This window comes from Ostreococcus lucimarinus, chromosome 12, assembly GCF_000092065.1.
Source record: "Ostreococcus lucimarinus CCE9901 chromosome 12, complete sequence".
NCBI classification, from domain to species: Eukaryota; Viridiplantae; Chlorophyta; class Mamiellophyceae; order Mamiellales; family Bathycoccaceae; genus Ostreococcus; species Ostreococcus sp. 'lucimarinus'.
Genome location: NC_009366.1, coordinates 333,494 through 352,008, shown reverse-complemented (window position 1 = coordinate 352,008; position 18,515 = coordinate 333,494). Strand labels below are relative to the sequence as shown.

General features: G+C 60.7%; 9 protein-coding genes across 9 annotated transcripts; 4 read left to right on the top strand and 5 right to left on the bottom strand.

The window, feature by feature from the left end:
• Window positions 1-18: 18 nt before the first annotated feature.
• OSTLU_26872 (predicted protein) lies at window positions 19-1,773 on the bottom strand (the record flags this gene model as incomplete). The annotated part of the gene is made up of 1 exon (XM_001420626.1): window positions 19-1,773. The coding sequence occupies one exon, from the start codon at window positions 1,771-1,773 to the stop codon at window positions 19-21; it is 1,755 nt and encodes a 584-aa protein (XP_001420663.1).
• Window positions 1,774-2,097: 324 nt separating this feature from the next.
• OSTLU_25332 (predicted protein) lies at window positions 2,098-5,400 on the bottom strand. Its single transcript, XM_001420625.1, has one exon. The coding sequence runs from the start codon at window positions 4,627-4,629 to the stop codon at window positions 2,119-2,121; it is 2,511 nt and encodes an 836-aa protein (XP_001420662.1). The 5' UTR covers window positions 4,630-5,400; the 3' UTR covers window positions 2,098-2,118.
• A 318-nt stretch (window positions 5,401-5,718) lies between these two features.
• On the top strand, window positions 5,719-6,111 carry OSTLU_26870 (predicted protein; the record flags this gene model as incomplete). The annotated part of the gene is made up of 1 exon (XM_001420787.1): window positions 5,719-6,111. The coding sequence occupies one exon, from the start codon at window positions 5,719-5,721 to the stop codon at window positions 6,109-6,111; it is 393 nt and encodes a 130-aa protein (XP_001420824.1).
• Window positions 6,112-7,169: 1,058 nt separating this feature from the next.
• On the bottom strand, window positions 7,170-10,697 carry OSTLU_39301 (predicted protein; the record flags this gene model as incomplete). The annotated part of the gene is made up of 2 exons (XM_001420624.1): window positions 7,170-8,632; window positions 8,714-10,697. The coding sequence occupies 2 exons, from the start codon at window positions 10,695-10,697 to the stop codon at window positions 7,170-7,172; spliced, it is 3,447 nt and encodes a 1,148-aa protein (XP_001420661.1).
• A 613-nt stretch (window positions 10,698-11,310) lies between these two features.
• On the top strand, window positions 11,311-12,117 carry OSTLU_95000 (predicted protein; the record flags this gene model as incomplete). The annotated part of the gene is made up of 1 exon (XM_001420786.1): window positions 11,311-12,117. The coding sequence occupies one exon, from the start codon at window positions 11,311-11,313 to the stop codon at window positions 12,115-12,117; it is 807 nt and encodes a 268-aa protein (XP_001420823.1).
• Window positions 12,118-12,449: 332 nt separating this feature from the next.
• On the top strand, window positions 12,450-13,220 carry OSTLU_17627 (predicted protein; the record flags this gene model as incomplete). The annotated part of the gene is made up of 1 exon (XM_001420785.1): window positions 12,450-13,220. The coding sequence occupies one exon, from the start codon at window positions 12,450-12,452 to the stop codon at window positions 13,218-13,220; it is 771 nt and encodes a 256-aa protein (XP_001420822.1).
• A 172-nt stretch (window positions 13,221-13,392) lies between these two features.
• On the top strand, window positions 13,393-14,469 carry OSTLU_17626 (predicted protein; the record flags this gene model as incomplete). The annotated part of the gene is made up of 1 exon (XM_001420784.1): window positions 13,393-14,469. The coding sequence occupies one exon, from the start codon at window positions 13,393-13,395 to the stop codon at window positions 14,467-14,469; it is 1,077 nt and encodes a 358-aa protein (XP_001420821.1).
• Window positions 14,470-14,538: 69 nt separating this feature from the next.
• OSTLU_26866 (predicted protein) lies at window positions 14,539-15,161 on the bottom strand (the record flags this gene model as incomplete). The annotated part of the gene is made up of 3 exons (XM_001420623.1): window positions 14,539-14,772; window positions 14,875-14,940; window positions 15,033-15,161. The coding sequence occupies 3 exons, from the start codon at window positions 15,159-15,161 to the stop codon at window positions 14,539-14,541; spliced, it is 429 nt and encodes a 142-aa protein (XP_001420660.1).
• Window positions 15,162-15,293: 132 nt separating this feature from the next.
• On the bottom strand, window positions 15,294-18,323 carry GTC3501 (predicted protein; the record flags this gene model as incomplete). The annotated part of the gene is made up of 1 exon (XM_001420622.1): window positions 15,294-18,323. The coding sequence occupies exon 1, from the start codon at window positions 18,315-18,317 to the stop codon at window positions 15,294-15,296; it is 3,024 nt and encodes a 1,007-aa protein (XP_001420659.1). The 5' UTR covers window positions 18,318-18,323.
• Window positions 18,324-18,515: the final 192 nt, after the last annotated feature.

Sequence of the window (18,515 nt, the reverse complement as noted above, 5' to 3'; positions counted from 1 at the left end):
GGAATAATGGCGTCGGTGCTACATCGCGTTCAATGCTTGCCTCAGCTCGATGAACTGGGAGGACAGTGCGGCGACGCGCGTTCTAATCTTTTGCGCTTCGCTTTCTTTCAGTAACTTGCCGTACTTTTGCTCAAACTTATCGGGGTGCCACGACAGCGTCGCCTTGGTCACTTTTTTCTTCTTCTCATGCAAGCCATCAGCACCGGCGAAGAAAGCGATGTTGTGCGCCGGTGGCCAAGGAATGTCGGTTTCGCACAGCGATCCCACCGCGCGCGACTTGAGATTTTCGAGCGATGTCAGATGTGATTCCCACATCGCTTTCGTCGCCGTTGGCACCGAGTTGGCTCGAGAATTTTTGCGAATTTGCTCTGCTTGTTGCGACTTCCATTTTTGGTGCGAACGAGCCTCTTCTTCTTGTCGCGCTTTTCGCTCGCGCTCAAGTTTTGAATCCATCTGCGCTCGCCGCGCCGCCTCCTTCTTTTGCTGCGCCTCGGCTTGTCTGCGACCGAGCTCTTCCCTCGCAAGCTTTTCTTTGAGCTGCCTCTCGAGTTCAGCCTTTCGAAGTTTCGCGATGCGTTCCTTTCGGCGCGCATCCTCAGCCTCGTTCGTGGCCTTTTCATTTTCCTTCTCAGCGCTAGAATCGTCAGAGTCGTCGTCGTCGTCGATGACTATCTTCGCCTTCTTTTTGCCGTAGAAGCTCCCGGGGGACATCGCCTCGGGTTTTCCCTTGCGCTTTTGAGCTTCCTGCGCTCGAGCTTGCGCGCGTCGAGAAGCCTCTTCGCGCACGCGTTGCGCTTGCAACTCGTCGTTCTTTTGATGCTTTTGCATGAACGCCAGACGTTCGCGATCTTCCTCGAGCTCTCGCTCGAGCTTGGCGATGCGCTCCTTCTCCTCCGCGAGTTCCCGCGCGCGGTCGACGTTTCGAGCCTTCTCTTCCGCCAACCGTTGCCCTTCAATCTCAGCCAGTTTACGTTGGCTCTCCATTTTCGCTCTCTCCTCCGCAGCTTCGCTCGATTGGCGCTCGAGTAATCGACGCTCGTCTTCGAGCTCTCGCCGACGTTGAACGATGGATTCCTTCTCTCGTCGCAACGCGTCGCGTTCACCCTCGATATCAATCTTCAGCGACGCGATTTCCGCCTTCGTGGATTCCACCTTTAACTTTTTCTCCTCCAGCGCGCGAAGCTGGTCCTCCAACTTGGATTCCTTCGCCGCGCGTCGCTCAACCTCCTCCGTCTCTCGTCGACGCCTCTTCTCCGCGCTCGCCTCCGCCGCGGCCGCCGCCGCGGCCGCGGCCTTATCCTGACGCTCCGCCATTTTCCTTTCATTCGCCTCGCACTTCCCCGCGCACGTCGCACATCGTTGCAATCCCCTCAAATACGCCTGTCTCGCCTCCGTCGGCTGCGATTTCATCGTCGTCAGCGTCTTCATCAACCTCGCGCACTCCCCCGGCGACCCTCTGACGAGCACCCGCGTCCCGTCCTTCGTCTCCACCGTCATCTTCCCCTCTCGCACAAACTTCCCAAATATCGCCTTCACGTCCCCTATCTTCGCCTCGTGCGTCGTTTTCCCGCTTCCAAACCGAAGCGCGAACGCTCTTCCCGGCGTCGCCGCGTCGTTCGCGTCGCTCATCTTTCCGAATTCAAACCGTCCCGTCTTCGCGTCCCGCGTCGTCTCTTCCTCTTTTCGCGGCCGCTCCATCGCGCAGTGTTTCAGCGTCTGCGACGTGACATCGCCGCCTCGTTCGACGCGCGCGTCGACGTCGAAGCACCACATGCCGTCGTCGTCGTCGTCGCCCTTCGTTTCCTCGCTTCGATTCAAATCCAACTCAAATCAAATCAAATCAAATCAAATCAATCAGAGAGACGACGACGACGCGACGACGACGCGACGCGACGAGCGACGAGCGACGCGCGCGGTCGACGCGATGTCGCGGCTGCGCGACCCGACGCGCCGGCGTCGCGCGTCGCGACGCGCGCGCGTCGTCGAGGCGCGATGTGCGGCGTCGCGGGGCGCGCGTTTGAATTTCGTCGTCGGTTCGGACATTCGGATGGATTCGATGACAACGGACGCGACGACGGAGGCGCGGGCGCGGGCGCGGGGCGAGTCGCGGACGCGGGATCAACCCGTCGACGGAGGATTGACGCCGACTTGGTGGAGGTAGCCGCACTTATCTCCCCAGCTGCATCCTCGAGGGGTGTTGAAGAAGGCGCACACGCCGCGGTACGTCTTGCCGTTGAGGTTGAGCGCCTGCTGCGCGGGCACGGGGGCGCCGCCGACGAGCGCCTGTTTCGTCGGTCGCTGCGCGGGCTGTTGCGCGCCGGGTTGGTAAGGGGGCTGAGGTGCGTACGCGGCTTGAGGGGGTGGTGGTGGGAAGGCGTGTTGAAGAGGCGCCTGCGGGGGGTACTGGTAACCGGCGTTTTGATGCGGCGCGTTGGCGGCGAGCAACGTGCGTTGAAGCGCGGCAAAGTCGATGTTCGGAGGAAGTAACGATCCCGGAGCCTGTGGCATTTGGAGCTGTTGGGGCATCGCGGGTGAAGGTTCGCCGCTGTCTTGAGACAGCGGTTCTTCTTGAAACTTCATGTAGAAGGCTGGCGTGTTGTCGAGGTCGAGTTGCGCGTCCTCGTTCGGCGCCTCCGCCGGAGAGTCTGGAATGTCTTTCAGACTCCTGTACTTGACGCTCGGTTTCTCGGCTTCGATGCGAAGAATTCTCTGGGATTCTTCCGACTCGTCACCGGGGACTCTGTCCGACTCTTCCTCTTCCCAACGAGGAATTTCGATGCGCCGAGGCGGGCGCCAGGTTGTCGTGGCGCGCATCTCGTCGAGTCGACGCTGGTGCTGCTTTGCCGCCGCCTTTCTTTCCGCCTCCACTTCCCTGTCTCTCCTCTCGAGCGCCTTGCGGCTTGCGCCATCGGTCCCACCGTCTCTCGTCGGATCTGGGAAAGCCGTTTCCTTCGGTTGCTTGGCGTCCTTCTCAAAGATTCTGACTTGCTCCAAATTTTCATCCTTCGCCCAAGTCACCGTCTTCCGCTTGCGCTTCTTCCCAGTCTTCTCGTCGATTTTATCATCGTCCTTTGCCTTCTCTTTCGTCTTCACCGGCGGTGCGGTGATCTTCGTCGATTGCGAACTCGTCTTGAGCAAATCGTTCACGCTCACGCTCGGTTTCTTCGTCGTCACGCTCGGCGGAGCCACCTTCTTTTCCATCGTGATTTTCGTCACCGTGGTCTTCACCACCGGCGCTTTCGAAGGCGCTGGTGAGATTTTCGACTTCGCACCGAACAAGTCATCGTCACCGAGTTCGACAGCCTTGGACGCGGGCACCGCCGCGGGCGCCGGGTTGACCACGGGCGCCGGTTTCGGCGCCGGCGCCGGCGCCGTGTGGGGCGCCGTGATTTGCGCTTTCCACGCGTTCTTGACCGACTTGGATAACAAGACAACTTTAGTGTTCATCTCGGTGTTGGCAAACTCCTCTTCACCCTCTGGCACCACGTACGACTTCAACTTGCCCAGATTCGGGGCGATCGAAGTACGCGTGAGCGCGTCCAATGTAACTGGAATCATCTTCAATGTTCTAAGAATGCTCACTAAAAGAGTGGATTGAAACTTCCTTTTAGCGTCGTCCATCCAATCTTGCAGCGTGTCTAATCCTTTAATCTCCGCCGACTGACCGAACTGGCGCAAACACTCTTTGTTTTTCGTGCCTCGAATGACTTGGAGCAAAAGTCCGCGTTCCTTAGGCTTGGTCGTCTCTCGCATCATTCGTACAAATTTAGCGATGCTACGCAAGGCAATGTCCCCATCGTAGTCGAGTAAGGTCTCTAGCTGTGACTCAAACGCTGATTTTTTCACCTTCGGCGGCGCCGGCGCGTCGGCCACCTCCCCACCTATGACTAAGCCCGACGGATGGTATCCGTACCTGTCGATCCAGTCTCCGACAGTCATCCCGAGTTTTCCATCCGAACGCACGATGCGTAAGCTAATCTTCCACTTCTTCGCCGACCCGCGCCCGCCCTCGCTCTCAAACTTACTTGGCGTCATCATTTCGCCCTCGCATCGCACGCGCTCCTGAAGTTTCTTGTATCCCTTCTTCAGCTCGAGAACGCCTCTGAGATCGCCGCACGCGACGTCCACGGAGACGTCTCGAGTAATTCCAGGAAACGGAACACCTTCCTCGAGCACCGGCTGCTTAGACGCTGGGATTTTCGGCGAGTCGTCCATAGCGTCGTCATCCGCAGTCGCCGCTTCGGCGGCACCCGGCGAGTACTCGTCTCCATCGGCGGAGTCGACTCCGTCGGCGGCGGCGAGGCGCGCGACGGTTTCGCGCGCTGCCTCCGCTGACGCACGCGACGATTTCGCAAAGGAAGCGAAGATTTTTTCTACCAAATCAACTGACAGTTTCGTCTTCTCCGACCACTCGCTCACGAGCGTGCGCTGGTTGGTGCTCGTCGAAGACTTGGCCGCGGCGGTGAGCTGCGCGCGAAGCGCGAGCGGCATCTTTGCCAACTCAGTCGCCAACACGTCTCCATTGAACCCAGCGTCGCCATCCGATGAAGAAGACGATGCCTCTCCACCGCGTGCGATCGGCGGTCGATCATCGTCTGACGAAGACGACATGGTGATCACGTCCGTCATCGCCAGTCAAAGACTCGCCGAGCGAGCGTCGAGTCGGACGAAACCGCCTCTGTTCTTCCCTTCTCTCGCGGCGGTCGCCTCGAGGAAGTTCCTATTATTTATTTAACAGGCCAAACGCGGTGACGTCTATTATCGTCCTCTCGGAATTTCTCCGATCGAGTCCGGCGTAGAACGTCTACCCGCGCGTCGAGCGCGTTGGTGTTTTTCAATGAAAGAAAATCGATTCGCGAGCGAGCGCGCGCGCGAGAATGAAAATCGTTCAATCGATCGTCGACGGCGCGTTCCGCCTCGCGATCGCTCGTTCTCGTCGGGGGGGGCGTCGGTTCGCGTTCAACCGAGCCTTTTCTACGTCCAAGATCGACGTATCGAAATCAATCAAATCGAATCGACGCGATCGAATCAGACCAATCAATCACACGCAATCCAACGCAATCCAACGCAATCCAATCCGATCCAATCCACCTCTGGACCGCGCCGATCTCCGCCGGCGCGAGATCCGACCGATCGATCGACCGTCACCGCGCCTTCGCCCCACCGCCGCGCGCGTTCGATCGCGCGAACCCTCGCTCGACGTCGCGCGCGTCGCGACGATCGCCGCGCGGCGCGTCGCGATCCGACGCGCGCGCGCGCGCGAATGCGGTCGCGCGCGTCGCCCGCGACGTCGAGCGCGCCGTCGCGCGCGCGCGAGCGTTCGAGTGAAATTCTCTCGAGCGGTGTCGCGCGCGCGCGAACGCGACGGCGCGTCGGCGTCGGCGTCGCGCGCGTCGATCTCCCGCGCGCGTCGCCGAGCCGCACCGCCCTAGGGTGAACACGGACACCGCGCGATCTCCGGCGCGCCGAACCCCAAATTTATCGCCAGCCCACCTTATCTCGCCACAATACGCGCGCGTGATGGCGATTTCGACCGGAGATTCGGTGGGCGCGCGATGGGCGCGCATCCCGTATAAAGATACCCCGAACGCCCATCTCTTGATATCGTCGCTTTCCCGCGTTCGGCGGCGAAACACTAAATTCGTTCGAACGATCGGACGCGCGCGGCACTGCTCGACGACCACCTCGCGCGCCATGTCCGTCCACACGCCGGTCTACATGAATAACCAGCTCTTCGGCTGCACCGACGACGTCGGTGACTGCCTGTACGCGTGCTGCTGCGGCCCGTGCCACGTCGGTACGATCGCGCAGCGCACGGGCTCGGGCGATTGCTTCGGGACGTGCTGCATCAACTACATCGCGTACATGTTCTGCTGTCCCCTAGGGCTCGTGCACGGAGGGAGCGTGTTCAAGAGCGCGCTGTATCGCGTCGGGGTGACGGCCCCGCTCGATACGATCGCGTGCATCTGCTGCCACCCGTGCTTGCAGTGCCAGGTCAGCCGAGAGATCAACGATCGACAAGCGGCGGCGGCGGCGAACCCGCAGGCTGGCGCCCCGCAACCGCAAGTGATCGTCGTGCAAGCGCCGCCGGCGCAAGTGGTGTACAAGTAAGCGAGTCGTCGACGAGCGATCGCGAGGGCTGAATTGAACGTAATTTCAAACGATTGCCGTCGCGACGAGACGTCGAGTTTTGTGTAAAAGCTACGTCTCTCTCGCGCGCGCGCGCGATATAATACGTCAGTAGCGATGGGTCACCGATTATGGTTTTTGTAACTTAACTCGCGCATCTTACGTACGTTCGCGCGGTCTCGCGGCGTGTCTCGCGGCGAGGCGACGGCGAGGCGACGGCGAACTGAAAACATTTCGTTGACTGCGCGGCACACCGCGACGCCGCGATCGCGCGCGCGCGGCTCGAACGACGGCGTTCGAACGCACGATGCGCGCGCGCGCGAACGGTGCGCTCGAGCGGCACAGACCGCCGACGCTCGTCGTCGGCGGTGGCGCGACGACCGGGACGCTGACCGGCGCGACGACGACGACGACGACGACGCGCGCGCGCGCGTTCGAGCGCGACGAAGAGGCGGAGACGACGCGTGACGATGCGCGCGTGCACGCCGCGCGCGGTGCGGGGGCGCGAGGCGACGCGAGCGCGCGGACGAGGCGCGCGCGACTTGAAGAGTCAATTGTTTCGCGCGAGGCGCGCGACGACGACGCGGACCACGCGGCGGGGAAGAGCGCGGCGCGCGTGCGCGTCGAACGCGCGCTGGGCGGAGCTTTTGATTATAGACAAGTCGTCGCGCGCGCGTTGGCGAGCGCGGAGGAGGAGATGAAAGAGAAGAAGGAGACGCGCGCGACGAACGGAGACGAGGAAGCGTGGCGCGGGTTTCCAAACGAGGAGACGAGGGCGTTCGCGATCGATGCGCGACGCGATGTCGAGCGAAGGATGAGGGATATTAGAGATGAGATTGCAGAGGAGATTTGGGGGGAGACGCAGCGCGAGAGACGTCGCGTGGTGGCGCATGAGAGTGAGCGAGAGGAGAAGACGCGGGCGCCGCCAATGAGAAATCGCGTCGGCGTTCGTAAAACGGCGGTCGCTTTCGGGACCACGGTTCGTGCGTAGGCTACGTAGAACCGATAGAACATATAGATTACAATTTTTTCGACGGTGATTACGATTTCTTGCGCTTCTTCGCAAACTTGCCGCCGCCCTCTCTCGCGCGCGCCTGCGCCGCCTCGGCTTTGCCTTTTTCGCGATACGCTCGTTTGAGATTGTCCTTCTTGAGCTGTCCACGCCACTCGTCCTCGATCTTTTGTGCTTTCGCGCGAGCGGCGCGACGCGCGGCTTGTTGTTGTTCGCGCTTCGCGAGCTTTTCGTTGCGAATAGTGTTGAGTTGCTGCACCATGGTGGCGAGTTTGTTCTCCTCCTTGTCTTGAACGACGGCGCGCCGCTGCTCGAGCGTCTCCCGCGTTCGAGCCTTCTCCAACTTCGGCTTCGACTTGAAAGGTAACGCTTGCTGAAGCGCTTTTGGAACTTGCAGTTTGTTGAACACGCGTTTTTGTCGCTCGATTGGCTTGTAAATGGAATCGGGATTGACGGGAATCGGCATCGATTTCTCAAACCGGAGTTGACCGACGGTTTTCATGCCTCGCCATTCCTTCGTGTCCTTCATCATGCCCGACGTGACTGGGTTGTAGAATTTCGGCACATCCACCTTGGTCCACGTGCGTAAGAAGATAATGTCCGATAAGAGAAGCTTATCCTCAAACGAGGCGCGGAAACTACCCTCCTTCATGCCACCATCCTTTGATCCGTGCGTTCCCTCACCCGGCTTGACGGCTTTCTTAATCGTACCTCTGATACCTGAGACCGTTCGAAGCGCAGCACCCTCAAATCGGCTGACTTCTAAGGAAGAATTGAACATACCAGAGATGAAGGCGGTGTTCTTGAACACCTTCGTCGGCGTGCCGACGAGTTTGAGCTTCTTAACGATTTTAATCGAGTGATCAAACTCGAGCACCGTCGCCGTCGCCGCAATTCTGAAGCTCGCCTGCGATGACGTCAAGCTTTGGAACGCAATCACCCCAGTATTTTGCGGATTCAAAGGTCCGTAAAATGTTGCATAACAGTGCATGTGATCGGGTGTGTACTTGATCATGCGATGACGAGAATTCGCGTCCATCATCGAGTACACCGGAATGCTTTGGAATCGTCTCCAGCCGACAGAAAAAATGAGTGGGTCACGATTTTTCAGCGTCTTGCGATGCCACCTATGCTTCTTGAGCCGAAGTTGTTGAAGACCCATGATTTCCTCGCCGGGGAGAATACCACCAATGACGATTGGACGCGTGGGGTCAAAGTTTTCCACCCACTCGCACGGCGCCCTGGCGAGGACGATTCGGAGATACGCTCCTGGGCGGAAACCTTCCATCGCTTGCCGCGTGTGATCGGGTAGAGTGTCCAAAATAGATCGCGACCGCGCCGTCTCTTCCTTCATTTGATTCTTCACCAACTCGAAGTACGACGATGGACCGTCTGGGTCGACGTAATTTGGACTCTTTTTATTCACCGACTTTTCACCACCTTCTGATACGAACTCCTCGTGTTTCGCTCGCTTCTCTTCGAGTCGTTTCGCTTCTTCGTCGTCGTCATCGCCGTCGTCGCCGTCATCGCCGTCATCGCCGTCATCGCCGTCGTCTTTACCGCCCGGCGCACCGGGTCCAAACTTTTCACCCGTCTCTAAGTCTTCAAAGTCGCCAAAGACTTCGTCCTCGTCGCCGTCTTCGTTCTCATCTCGCGGTTGCGCCTCACTTCGCGCCTTGGCCGCGTCCCAATCACCGGTGACGAATCGATTTCTAAGTGCTGGATCGTCGAGATCCAAACCAGAGCGGACTTCGGGTAAGAATTTGGTTCGATCAAACGAATCGAGTGTGTCCATCTTTGAATCGGAATCTTCTTGCTTTCTAAACAAGTCTGATTCGGAGTCGGAATCGGATCCGGACTCATTCACGCGCTCGCCGCGCGTCGTGCCCGTGGTATCGTCGTAGATGAGCTCCATAAGAGTCTTCTCGCGTTTGTACCCTTGCATCATTTCTTTCCACTTGGACGCGCCGCGACCGAGACCTTCGTTGTCGTCTTCCTCATCCTCACCCTCCTCATCCTCATCCTCGCTGTCGACGTCTTCGTATCCTCTCTCGGGTTCTTCGTCAAAGTCAGCGGCGCGACGCGTTCTACCGTCGCCTGCTTTCTGCTTTCTCGAAGGAAAGTCGACGTCTTCGCCGTCGCTACCATTATCGCTCTCGTCGTCCGAGTCGTCCTCATCGCTCGAATCACCCTCGGAATCTCCATCGTCCGAGTCCACGTCGAATGCGTCTTTCTTCTGAAAATCTTCCCCTTTCAACGCTTTACTTCCTTTGAAGAGCGATATTTCGCTGTTCCGAAGCTTCTCGTCGACGGAGATGCGCGTGTCCTGCAAACCGTGCACCATCTCCACGCCGAAATCCACCGCGTGTTCATCTGGCAACGGACGCCCTTCCGCGAGAAGTTTTTCACGAAGCTGGCGCTTTGAGAAGTTCATTTGTTTGTCGTCGACACTGATGTATACCGCGTCTTTATCGTACAATAAACCACCGACGTCGCTCATCGGGGCGTAAATGAGCTTTTGCTTTTCGTCCAATTTTCGCTGCTTTCTCTCCTTGCTCGGCAGCGGACACGGATCGGGCAATTGCGCGATTTCTTTCACCGCCATGTCCCCAACCCCTGCAACGTGCACGAGCTGTCCGTGCTTTAGGTTGCATCCGTGCAAGTACCCATACAGCGCCACCTCGCGATCGCACACGGGATTGTCGTGCACGAGCTCTGGCTTTGTGATGTCCTCGAAACGGTCACCCACGACGTATGGATGCGACGTTCGCCAAATCAACGGTTTGGTCTTCGCCGTCGAGATGAATCGCGCCAAGTTCATCGTGTCCCTGAGATTATATCGCCCATTCGATAAGCCAGAAATGTAAAACAACTTGGCGCCGTCGTAAATCTCCGTCCAAAAGCGATGCTTCAACAACTTCTTCGTCTTCTTCAACTTCTTCACGTCGTGAAACTCGTCGAGATGCGTCAGCACGCCCATGACTCGAGGAAACCCATGCACCTGCAGCACGTTTAAAAACTCAAACGTCTCCATCTCGAATCCGAACGATCCGTCCACGAGCAACAACACCAAATCCGCCACCTTCGCCGCGTCCACCATATCGTTCAGGTCGTTCTTCACCTCCATGATCTGTATCTTCCGCTTCTTCCCCGTCACCAGCGTCAGCGGTCCTTTGATCTCATTCAGCGCGTGTCTCGTGTAGTGCTTCACCAGCGATCGCACGAGCGTCGTCTTCCCCACCCCCGGCGGTCCCTGCACGCACACCACGAACGGCGGCGCCTCCTCCCCCCCCCCCAGCTCTCGCACCGGCGCCCGGAGCTTCCGCTCCGCCTTCTCGATCGCCACCGTCCGCGCCCGCTTCGCCTTTCTCGCCCCGCTGAATATGAACGCCCGCGGATTGTTCCCACCGCGCGTCGTCGCGTCGTCCCCGCCGCCGCCGCCGTCCCGCCGCGCCCGCTTCGTCTTCGCCGTCAGCGCCTTCTTCTCGCGCTTCGCCCCCGCGCGCGGCGCGCGGTGCGGCTTATCGCTCGCATCGCTCTTGAACACCGCGTCCATGCCGCGCGTCGCGCGCGCGCCGTCGTGCCGCGCGGCGCGGACGTCGCGGGCCGTTCGCGCGTCGCGCGCGCGCGATCGAACCATCGCGCGCGTTCGATCGATCGACGCGTCGAGCTTCGTCTCGCGCGATCGATCGACGCGTCGAGGTTCGAGACGATCGCGCGATCGACGGTCGCGACGACGCGCGTCGCCCGCGTCGACGCGACGTCGCGACGCCGCGACGCGTCGGACGCGTCGGACGGCGCGCGCGCGTCGACGTCGACGCCGACGCGGGAACGCGCGCGCGATGCGCGTCGTCGCGACGCCGTGCGCGCGCGCGACGCGACGCGCGACGACGACGACGACGACGACGACGGGACGCGATAAGACGACGCGACGACGCGCGACGCGACGACGCGCGGACGCGTCGCGCGACGACGCGGGCGCGGCGTGGCGCGGCGCGACGCCGAAACAGTCGTCGCTACCGCTGCGCGAGGACGGGACGGTGGATTACGCGCGCGTGGACGCGTCGCCGGTGAGTAAAATCTTGACGCGGACGATTCGCGGGTTGCTGGTGCGAGAGGTGGGCGGCGTCGACCGGGATCCGAGGCCGTGGACGGAGTTCGAGGGGATCATGAGCGCGGTGCGGGAGGTGAACGACATGAAGGGAAACGCGAGGGACGTGCAAGTGCGGGCAAAGCGGGTGTTCGCTGGGATACTGCCGGCGATCGGGATCGGGTTCGTGCCGCCGATTTGGAAAAAGGCCATCCAGCCGAATACGCCGGATTGGGCGGCGAATTACGCGTTCGTGTTGGTGTTCACGAACTTGTTTCCGTGGCTCATGGGACCGATGGAAGGGGTCGATCACGTCGAGGTTCCCACGCCGGCGTGGTTGACGAAGACGTTTAAGAATGTGCCAAAGTTTGTGCGCGTGCCGCAAGCCGTCAAGGCGGAGCGGTGTCGGTTTTTAGAGACGTCGCAGTGCGCGAGCGTGTGCGTGAACACGTGCAAGGCGCCGTCGCAGGAGTGGTTGAAGGAGGACTTTGGGATGGATTTACACATTCAACCCAACTACGACGACTTTTCCTGCCAATGGAAGTTCAACGTCGTCCCGCCCCCGCTGTACGAAGACGCCGCCGTCATGGTGCCCTGCTTTTCCAAGTGCGACTCCGAGTTCAAGGGCGAAAAAGACGCCTTCCGCCAGCGCGTCCGCGTCGCCACGGGCGTCGGCATCGTCGACGGCGTCGACACGTACACCGGTGAAACCCTAGAACAAATCGCCGCCCGCGCCTCCGCCGAGGCGCGCGCCGACGCCGCGTACGCCGACGGCACCGCCGCGAGCGCCGCCGCCTTCGCCTCGCGCGCCGACGACGTCGTCTCCTCCGGCAAGTGTTGGTCCGTCGACGAGCGTCGCGACGCCATGAGCGACGCATCGCAGTAGTGAACGACGCCGTAGTTTCATCTTCATTCATTCACCCGCGCGCCGCGCGCTTTCATTTTTTTCAATCCGTTCGCGCGTCCGCGTCGTCGTCCCGACAGCCAGAGGGGAAAGATCATTCAAAAAATCTTTCCCTCGACGCGCCCGTCGCGCCGTCGCCACACCGCGCCGCCGCACCGGCGCGAGACGATCGCGCAAAAATGGCGACCCGCGTCGTCGTGCCCGCGACGACGTTCGCGCTCGGCGCGGCGTCGCAGCGACAGTTTGGATACGTCGACGTCGCGCTCGATTACGCGCGAAGATCGGACCCGAGCGTCGCGTCGCACGTCGACGCGATGTTCGGACGGGCGTCGGACTCGGCGCGAACGGTCGCGGACGCGGTGACGCGCGCGCCGAGCGCGAGCGCGAGCGACGGCGTCGCGGCGGCGTGGACGCGGGCGAGGGAGACGGCGACCAAGGCGCTGGGCGGGACGACGACGCCGACGACGCTGGGAGGCGCGAGAGCGACGACAGAGCGCGCCGCGAGGGCGACGAGCGCGAGATCGACGACGATGATGCCGAAGATCGGGCTGCGAGGGTACTTCATCGCGGGCGCGGTGACGGGATGCGCGGTGGCGTACGCGCTCGGGCCGGAGCGGTGTAAACGCGCGGCGAGGCGGTGCGTCGACAAGTGCGAGGACGCGATGAAGCGAGCGATGGCGATCGTCGCGGACGCGTTCGAGCGGGTGTTTTCCGACGACGTCAGGGCGGCGATGGAGGACGCGATCTCGCGATGCAGGGACGCGATCGGGGGCGTCGGTCCGAAGCTCGCGCCGATGTTGAAATCGAGCACGGAGAATTTGCACGCGCTGTTGGAGACGAGCGTGGAGCGCACGACGGCGTACACGGGCAAAATGACCGCCTTTGTCGGCGATTTCAGCGAGAAGTACGTCGCCGTCGCCGCGTCCGCCATCAAGGCGCGCGCGATCGACGGTTACGCCGTCGCTCGAGTCGGTTTCAGAGACGTCGTCGACAAATCCTTCGTCGGTTTCGACGCCGCGCGTCGTCGCGCGCGAGAATTCCTCGCCACCGTCGTCGACGCCATCAAACCCTCCAAATCCCGTTAATAATTACGCGCGACGCCCGTCGCGCGCGCGGCGTTCGGCGTCTTTGTGACACCATCCATCCATCGTTCCGTCGTTCGTCGTTCCGTCGCTCCGTCGTTCCACGCATCCGCGCGAGGCGTTTAAAAATCAAAAATCACCCGTCACGCCCCCGCGCGCGCGGTCGGCCGTCGCCATGGACCACGCCCCCGGCGACTGGTTCCAGGACTCCTACGCCCTCACCTCGCTCGCCCTCGCGCCGTCCACGCGCTCGAAGCTCCAGCGCGCGGGCGTGCACAGCGCGCGCGACGTCCTGCGCATCTCTGGAAACTCTCCGTCGACGCTCGCGCGCGAGTGCGCGCTGACGCTGGACGAGGCGAACGACGCGCTGAAAGCCGCGCGATTCAACGGCGAGGGCATCGCGCTGAGAGGGGCGCGGTCGGCGGCGGAATTGCTGCGAGAGGAGCGCGCGCGGTGGTCGGTGTTTACGTTTTGCGAGGCGCTGGACGACGCGCTGGGAGGCGGCGCGGCGAGCGGCGAGATCACGGAGCTGTGCGGATGCCCGGGAATCGGGAAAACGCAGATGGCGATGCAGCTGAGCGTGAGCGCGCAGACGCCGCGGGCGTTCGGGGGATTGGGAGGCGAGGCGGTGTACGTGGACACGGAGGGGAGCTTCACGGCGGAGCGAGCGATGGACATGGCGGAGGCGCTGGCGGAACACCTAGGGCGGTGCGCGAAGAGGTGCGAGGACGAGGACGCGAGGCGAGAGATGGAGGCGGCGCTTGAGACGTGCGCGCCGGAGGCGATGCTGCGAGGGATTCACTTGTTTCGATGTCACGAGGTGACGGAGCTGTTGGCGGCGCTGGAGACGCTCGGGGAGTTCATCGCCGAGCGACCCAAAGTGCGGTTGGTGGTGATCGATAGCGTGGCGTTTCACTTTAGGCAGGATTTTCAAGACATGGCGCTGCGGACGACGATTTTGAGTAAGATGACGAATAGGTTGATGTCCATCGCGACGACGCAGCAGGTGGCGGTGGTGACGGTGAATCAGGTGACGGTGAAGCCGCAGCGCGACGGCTCGGCGCGGCTGGTGCCCGCGCTCGGGGAGTCGTACGCGCACGCGTGTACGACGAGGGTGATTTTAAGCTGGGAAAACGATGAACGCGTGGCGTTCGTCACGAAGTCTCCGCGTTTACCGCAGGCGCGCGCGCGGTACGCCGTCACCGCGGGCGGCATTCGCGACGTGCGAGGCTCCAAACGCGCCGCTCCGTGACGCGAAACGAAACGACGAAACGATTCGAATCAATCTATGTGTATGCATGCATGTAACATTCTTCTAGCGCTAGTATCGATATTTCGTCGAGTAATCCCTCGGAGAGATCACCAAACCCCGCCCCTTGCGCGCGCCCGTGTACACCGTCTCCACGATGTCGATGAACTCCTGCTTATCGTCCATCGCCCAGTTCACCTTGTTGTTGTTCCCCGTCCCGAGATCGATCTGTATGTGCTTGTTCCGGAAGAAGAACATCACCGTGCACGGGTCGTACAGCTCGTACATGGCGTTAAAATCGGGCACCTGCGCGTCGTTCGTTCGTCCGTTCGTTCGTCAGTCGTCGCTTCGCGGCGGCGCCAGCCGTCGTCGTCGTCGTCGTCGTCGTCGTCGCGCGTCGACGCTTACCTCCGAGATGTCCACCAAGTATATGATGGCAAAGTTTTTAATCTTATCCGCCACCCCCGCTAAGGTCTGCGTCGCGCGAACGGGCGAAATCGTCGTCGTCAGTCGTCGGAATCGACGCGAGAATCGGTCGAGTCGCGCGAGTTTCGTCGCGCGCGCACCTCGTCCATGCGCATGCACGTGTCGTCGGCGTCGGAACCGAAACGAATGACCACGACGCGGTCCTCTTCGCTCAAGATCGCCTGGTCGACGGCCCACCCGTTGCGGAGATGGGGAAGAAGGTAAGACATGGCGCTTCCCGGTGTGACGACGCGTTCGACGGCGCGGGGACGAAGGGCGCGAGTCGGACGTTCGCGCGAAGAATGGTTGATTTGGTGCGTGTAATTTCAATCCATATAACGTGATGATCGTCGCGTAAATGTCTATCGCTTCTTCTTTCGAGGCCGTTCGTCGGAATCGCTGGCGTCGGCATCCTCTTTCGCGGCCTTTTCCTCGAGCTCGTCCCAAGACAAACCTTCCTCGTCGTCCTCGTCCAATTCTTCCTCTTCGTCGTCTTCCTCGGAATCGTACACGCTTTCGGATTCGGACTCTTCTTCGGACTCGTCTTCGTCTTCGTCTTCGCTCGGTTCGAACTCGCTCATTTCCTCGTCTTCTTCGTCTTCGCCGTCGGAGGCTTCGTTGTTTAAGAATTCCCAACCGCCGGCTTCAAGCCAGCCGTCGGGGTCTTCTTTGATTTGTCGAAGTAACGGCTTCCAGTTCAAGTTGGCTTTACCTTCGTAGTACTTGATATCGAGCGTCGTCAACCACTGCTTGATGTTCTCCAAGTATTGGCTCGGGATTTGATCGATGCGATGGACTTCGCGGTTGAAATCGCGGAAGATGATCGCCATGTCAAAGTTCTTCAAATGGAAACCGACGCGCTCCAAGTTGACGACTTCGATATCGCTAGAAGCGAGCACGAGCGGCGGGAACTCCGTGAGTTCGACCAAGCACGACGTCGTGGGCAGAATGCGCACCGTGGACTTGTACGCCACCCCTTGGAATGCGAGCTCGTGATACGGCGAGTCAAACTCCAAATTCAACTGCGGGAAATCCTTTTCCCAAATTTCTTGCACGCGCTTGGCAAAGTGGCTAAACTCCTTTTGGATTTTCTTTTGACGCTCGCGCTCGCGTTGTTCGTCTTCGATTTCATCCGGGTCGTACATGTTACGACGCCCGCCGTCTAAGTTTTGCACAGCCTCCATGACTTCTTGGTAGAATTGCACGTCTTGCGTCTTCTTTTTGCCGATCATGATTGGATTCTTCAAGTGGAAATGAATCAAAGTCTTAATCTCCTGCTTGGCCGGTTGGAAGAACGCGAATCGGATGTTATCGTACATAATGTCCACCTGCTCGTCCATTTTGGCGCCGAGATATCGCATACCATTCGTGTGCGCCTCCAACGTGCCCGCCTTGCGACCGCCGCGACCGCCGAACGTCGGGAGCATCCACAAACCCGTCAAGCGATGCACGCGGCCAGAGGAGAGAACGAGACGCTCTTGGCGAACCAAATCGGCGCGTTGCGCGCGCTCAGTTTCACGTTGCACGATGTTACGTCGCAAGGCTTGGATCTCTTGCACCACGTGGTTGGCGTGACGCGCGTCCGTGCTGCGAAAGCTCACCTCCTTCAAAAAGATGGAGTTCGGAAATCGCGCCGCCGCCGCGTACTTTTGTACCGCCACCGCCCCTGAACCGGTGGGATGCTGAAAGTTGATACGAATAAACGCAGCACCGGCATCTTGGCTCACTGAGGCAGACTTGACCGACATGACGTGAAAAGGCACGAGCTGACCGTAAATCGGCACGAGGACGGTTTCGCGCTCTTGGTCGACGGCGAGAACGAGCTCTTTGTTCTTCGGCGTCGGGACTTCACGCATGGACTTGTACGCGACAAATTCTGCGGATGAGCCCATAGTGGCGTTTTGAATCTCTTCTTCGCCCGCTTGCGTCAATCGTTTGTACGTTTCGGCATTCTTTTTGTCCGCCAACGCGCGCTGACGACGCTCGCGATCCTCCGCCGAGCTCGGACCGGATTGCTCGGCGCGAGTCTTCGCATCCATGATGACGCCCCCTTGTTTGATTTGGACCTCGGCTTCTTCGTCGTCGTCGTCGTCATCATCGTCGTTCATGATGTAAGAGATCTCCTTGACGCCCTTTGGGTTCGTGGTCAACACTGACGGCGTCTCGCCCGCGGCGCCCACCAAGACAGAGTCGGCGATCATCACGGCGTACGTTTCATTCTTACTACCTTCCTTGGCGCTCGGCTCCTTCAAGCCTTGCACACCGACGGCGAGATTAAACAACATACCAGCCTTGATTTTGGTTTCGCACTTGCCATTCAACACAAAAGTCATGTCGCGGAATTCGAGACCCATGGCGGTGCCGACATTTTTGTTCAACTTTGAAGCTAACGTCGCGCCGTCGACGCCTTCCGCACTCGTCAGAGAGGACTTGACAGCTTCGTACACGGACGCACACGTCGCATCATCGACGAGAGCGGCGATACCCGCCTCTTGCGCGGCGAGAATAGCGGCGTACGTCGCCTCCTGCGCGGGCGTCGGATCAACCATGTACGTGCGACCGACGTTCGCGCAATACTGCGTGTATCGAGCGCCGACGGACATGTGCACCACCGCGGGCGGGGAAGCGTAGTGAAGCTTCGTGTTCGCGCTCTCTGCGCTGTATTTTAAGTCGTACTCGCCACCAGATTGGAAAATCGGAGGATAGCAAATATCCACGTCCTCTGGCGGGAATTTCAAACCGAGTCTCGACGGATCGATAATCGCATCCTCCGTCATCTCCGACAACTTGGCGTGCGTCAACTTCTTTTCGTCCTCGATCGTGGCCTCCATCTCCTTCACCGCGAACCCCAAAGCCTTGCTCGTTAGCGTCACCGCCTTATTCACGAAACCGAGCTCCTTTTCATCCTTGGCCGCCATGGCGAGCGACACGCCGCTCGTGACATCCTTAATTTCCATCCCAGCCTCCCCGAGCGCCTTCGTCACGTATTGCATCATCGCACCCTCGTTCTTCTCCTTCATCACCATCCCAACCACCAGATTCTCGCTCTTAATCGCCTCGACGACGGCCGCCGCCTGCGCCGCGCCGTCCTCGCCCTTCGGCTTGACGTGCACCGCGAGATCCAACCCGCACTCCTCCTTCAGCACCTCCCGCGCGTTCTCCATCAGCGCCGCCTTTTTCCCTCCCGCCACCACGTGCATCCCGCGCTCCGTGAACATCAACAGCGTGTCCGGCAGCTCGTACGAAAACAACCACACCTCCAGCGCCACCGCCTTCAGGTACCGCAAGTCGTCCTCCTTGTTCGCCCCCGTCCCGACCACCAGCGCGCTCGCCCCGCCGAACGCCCCGTCTCGCTCCGCGCGCCACGTCTCGTACAGGCACCGCATCCGCGCCGCGCACGCCGCGTCGTCCATCGTCGGCGCGCCCATCGCGCGCGATCGCCTCGCCCGTCGCCTCGCCGGTCGCTCTCGGCGCGCCGCGTCTCTCGCGCGCGTTTCCACGCGCGCGTCCACGCGCGCCGCGCGCTTCGCCGCGCGAACTCGCGACGCGCGTCGCGACGCGGCCGCGCGACGAACGGTGCCGCG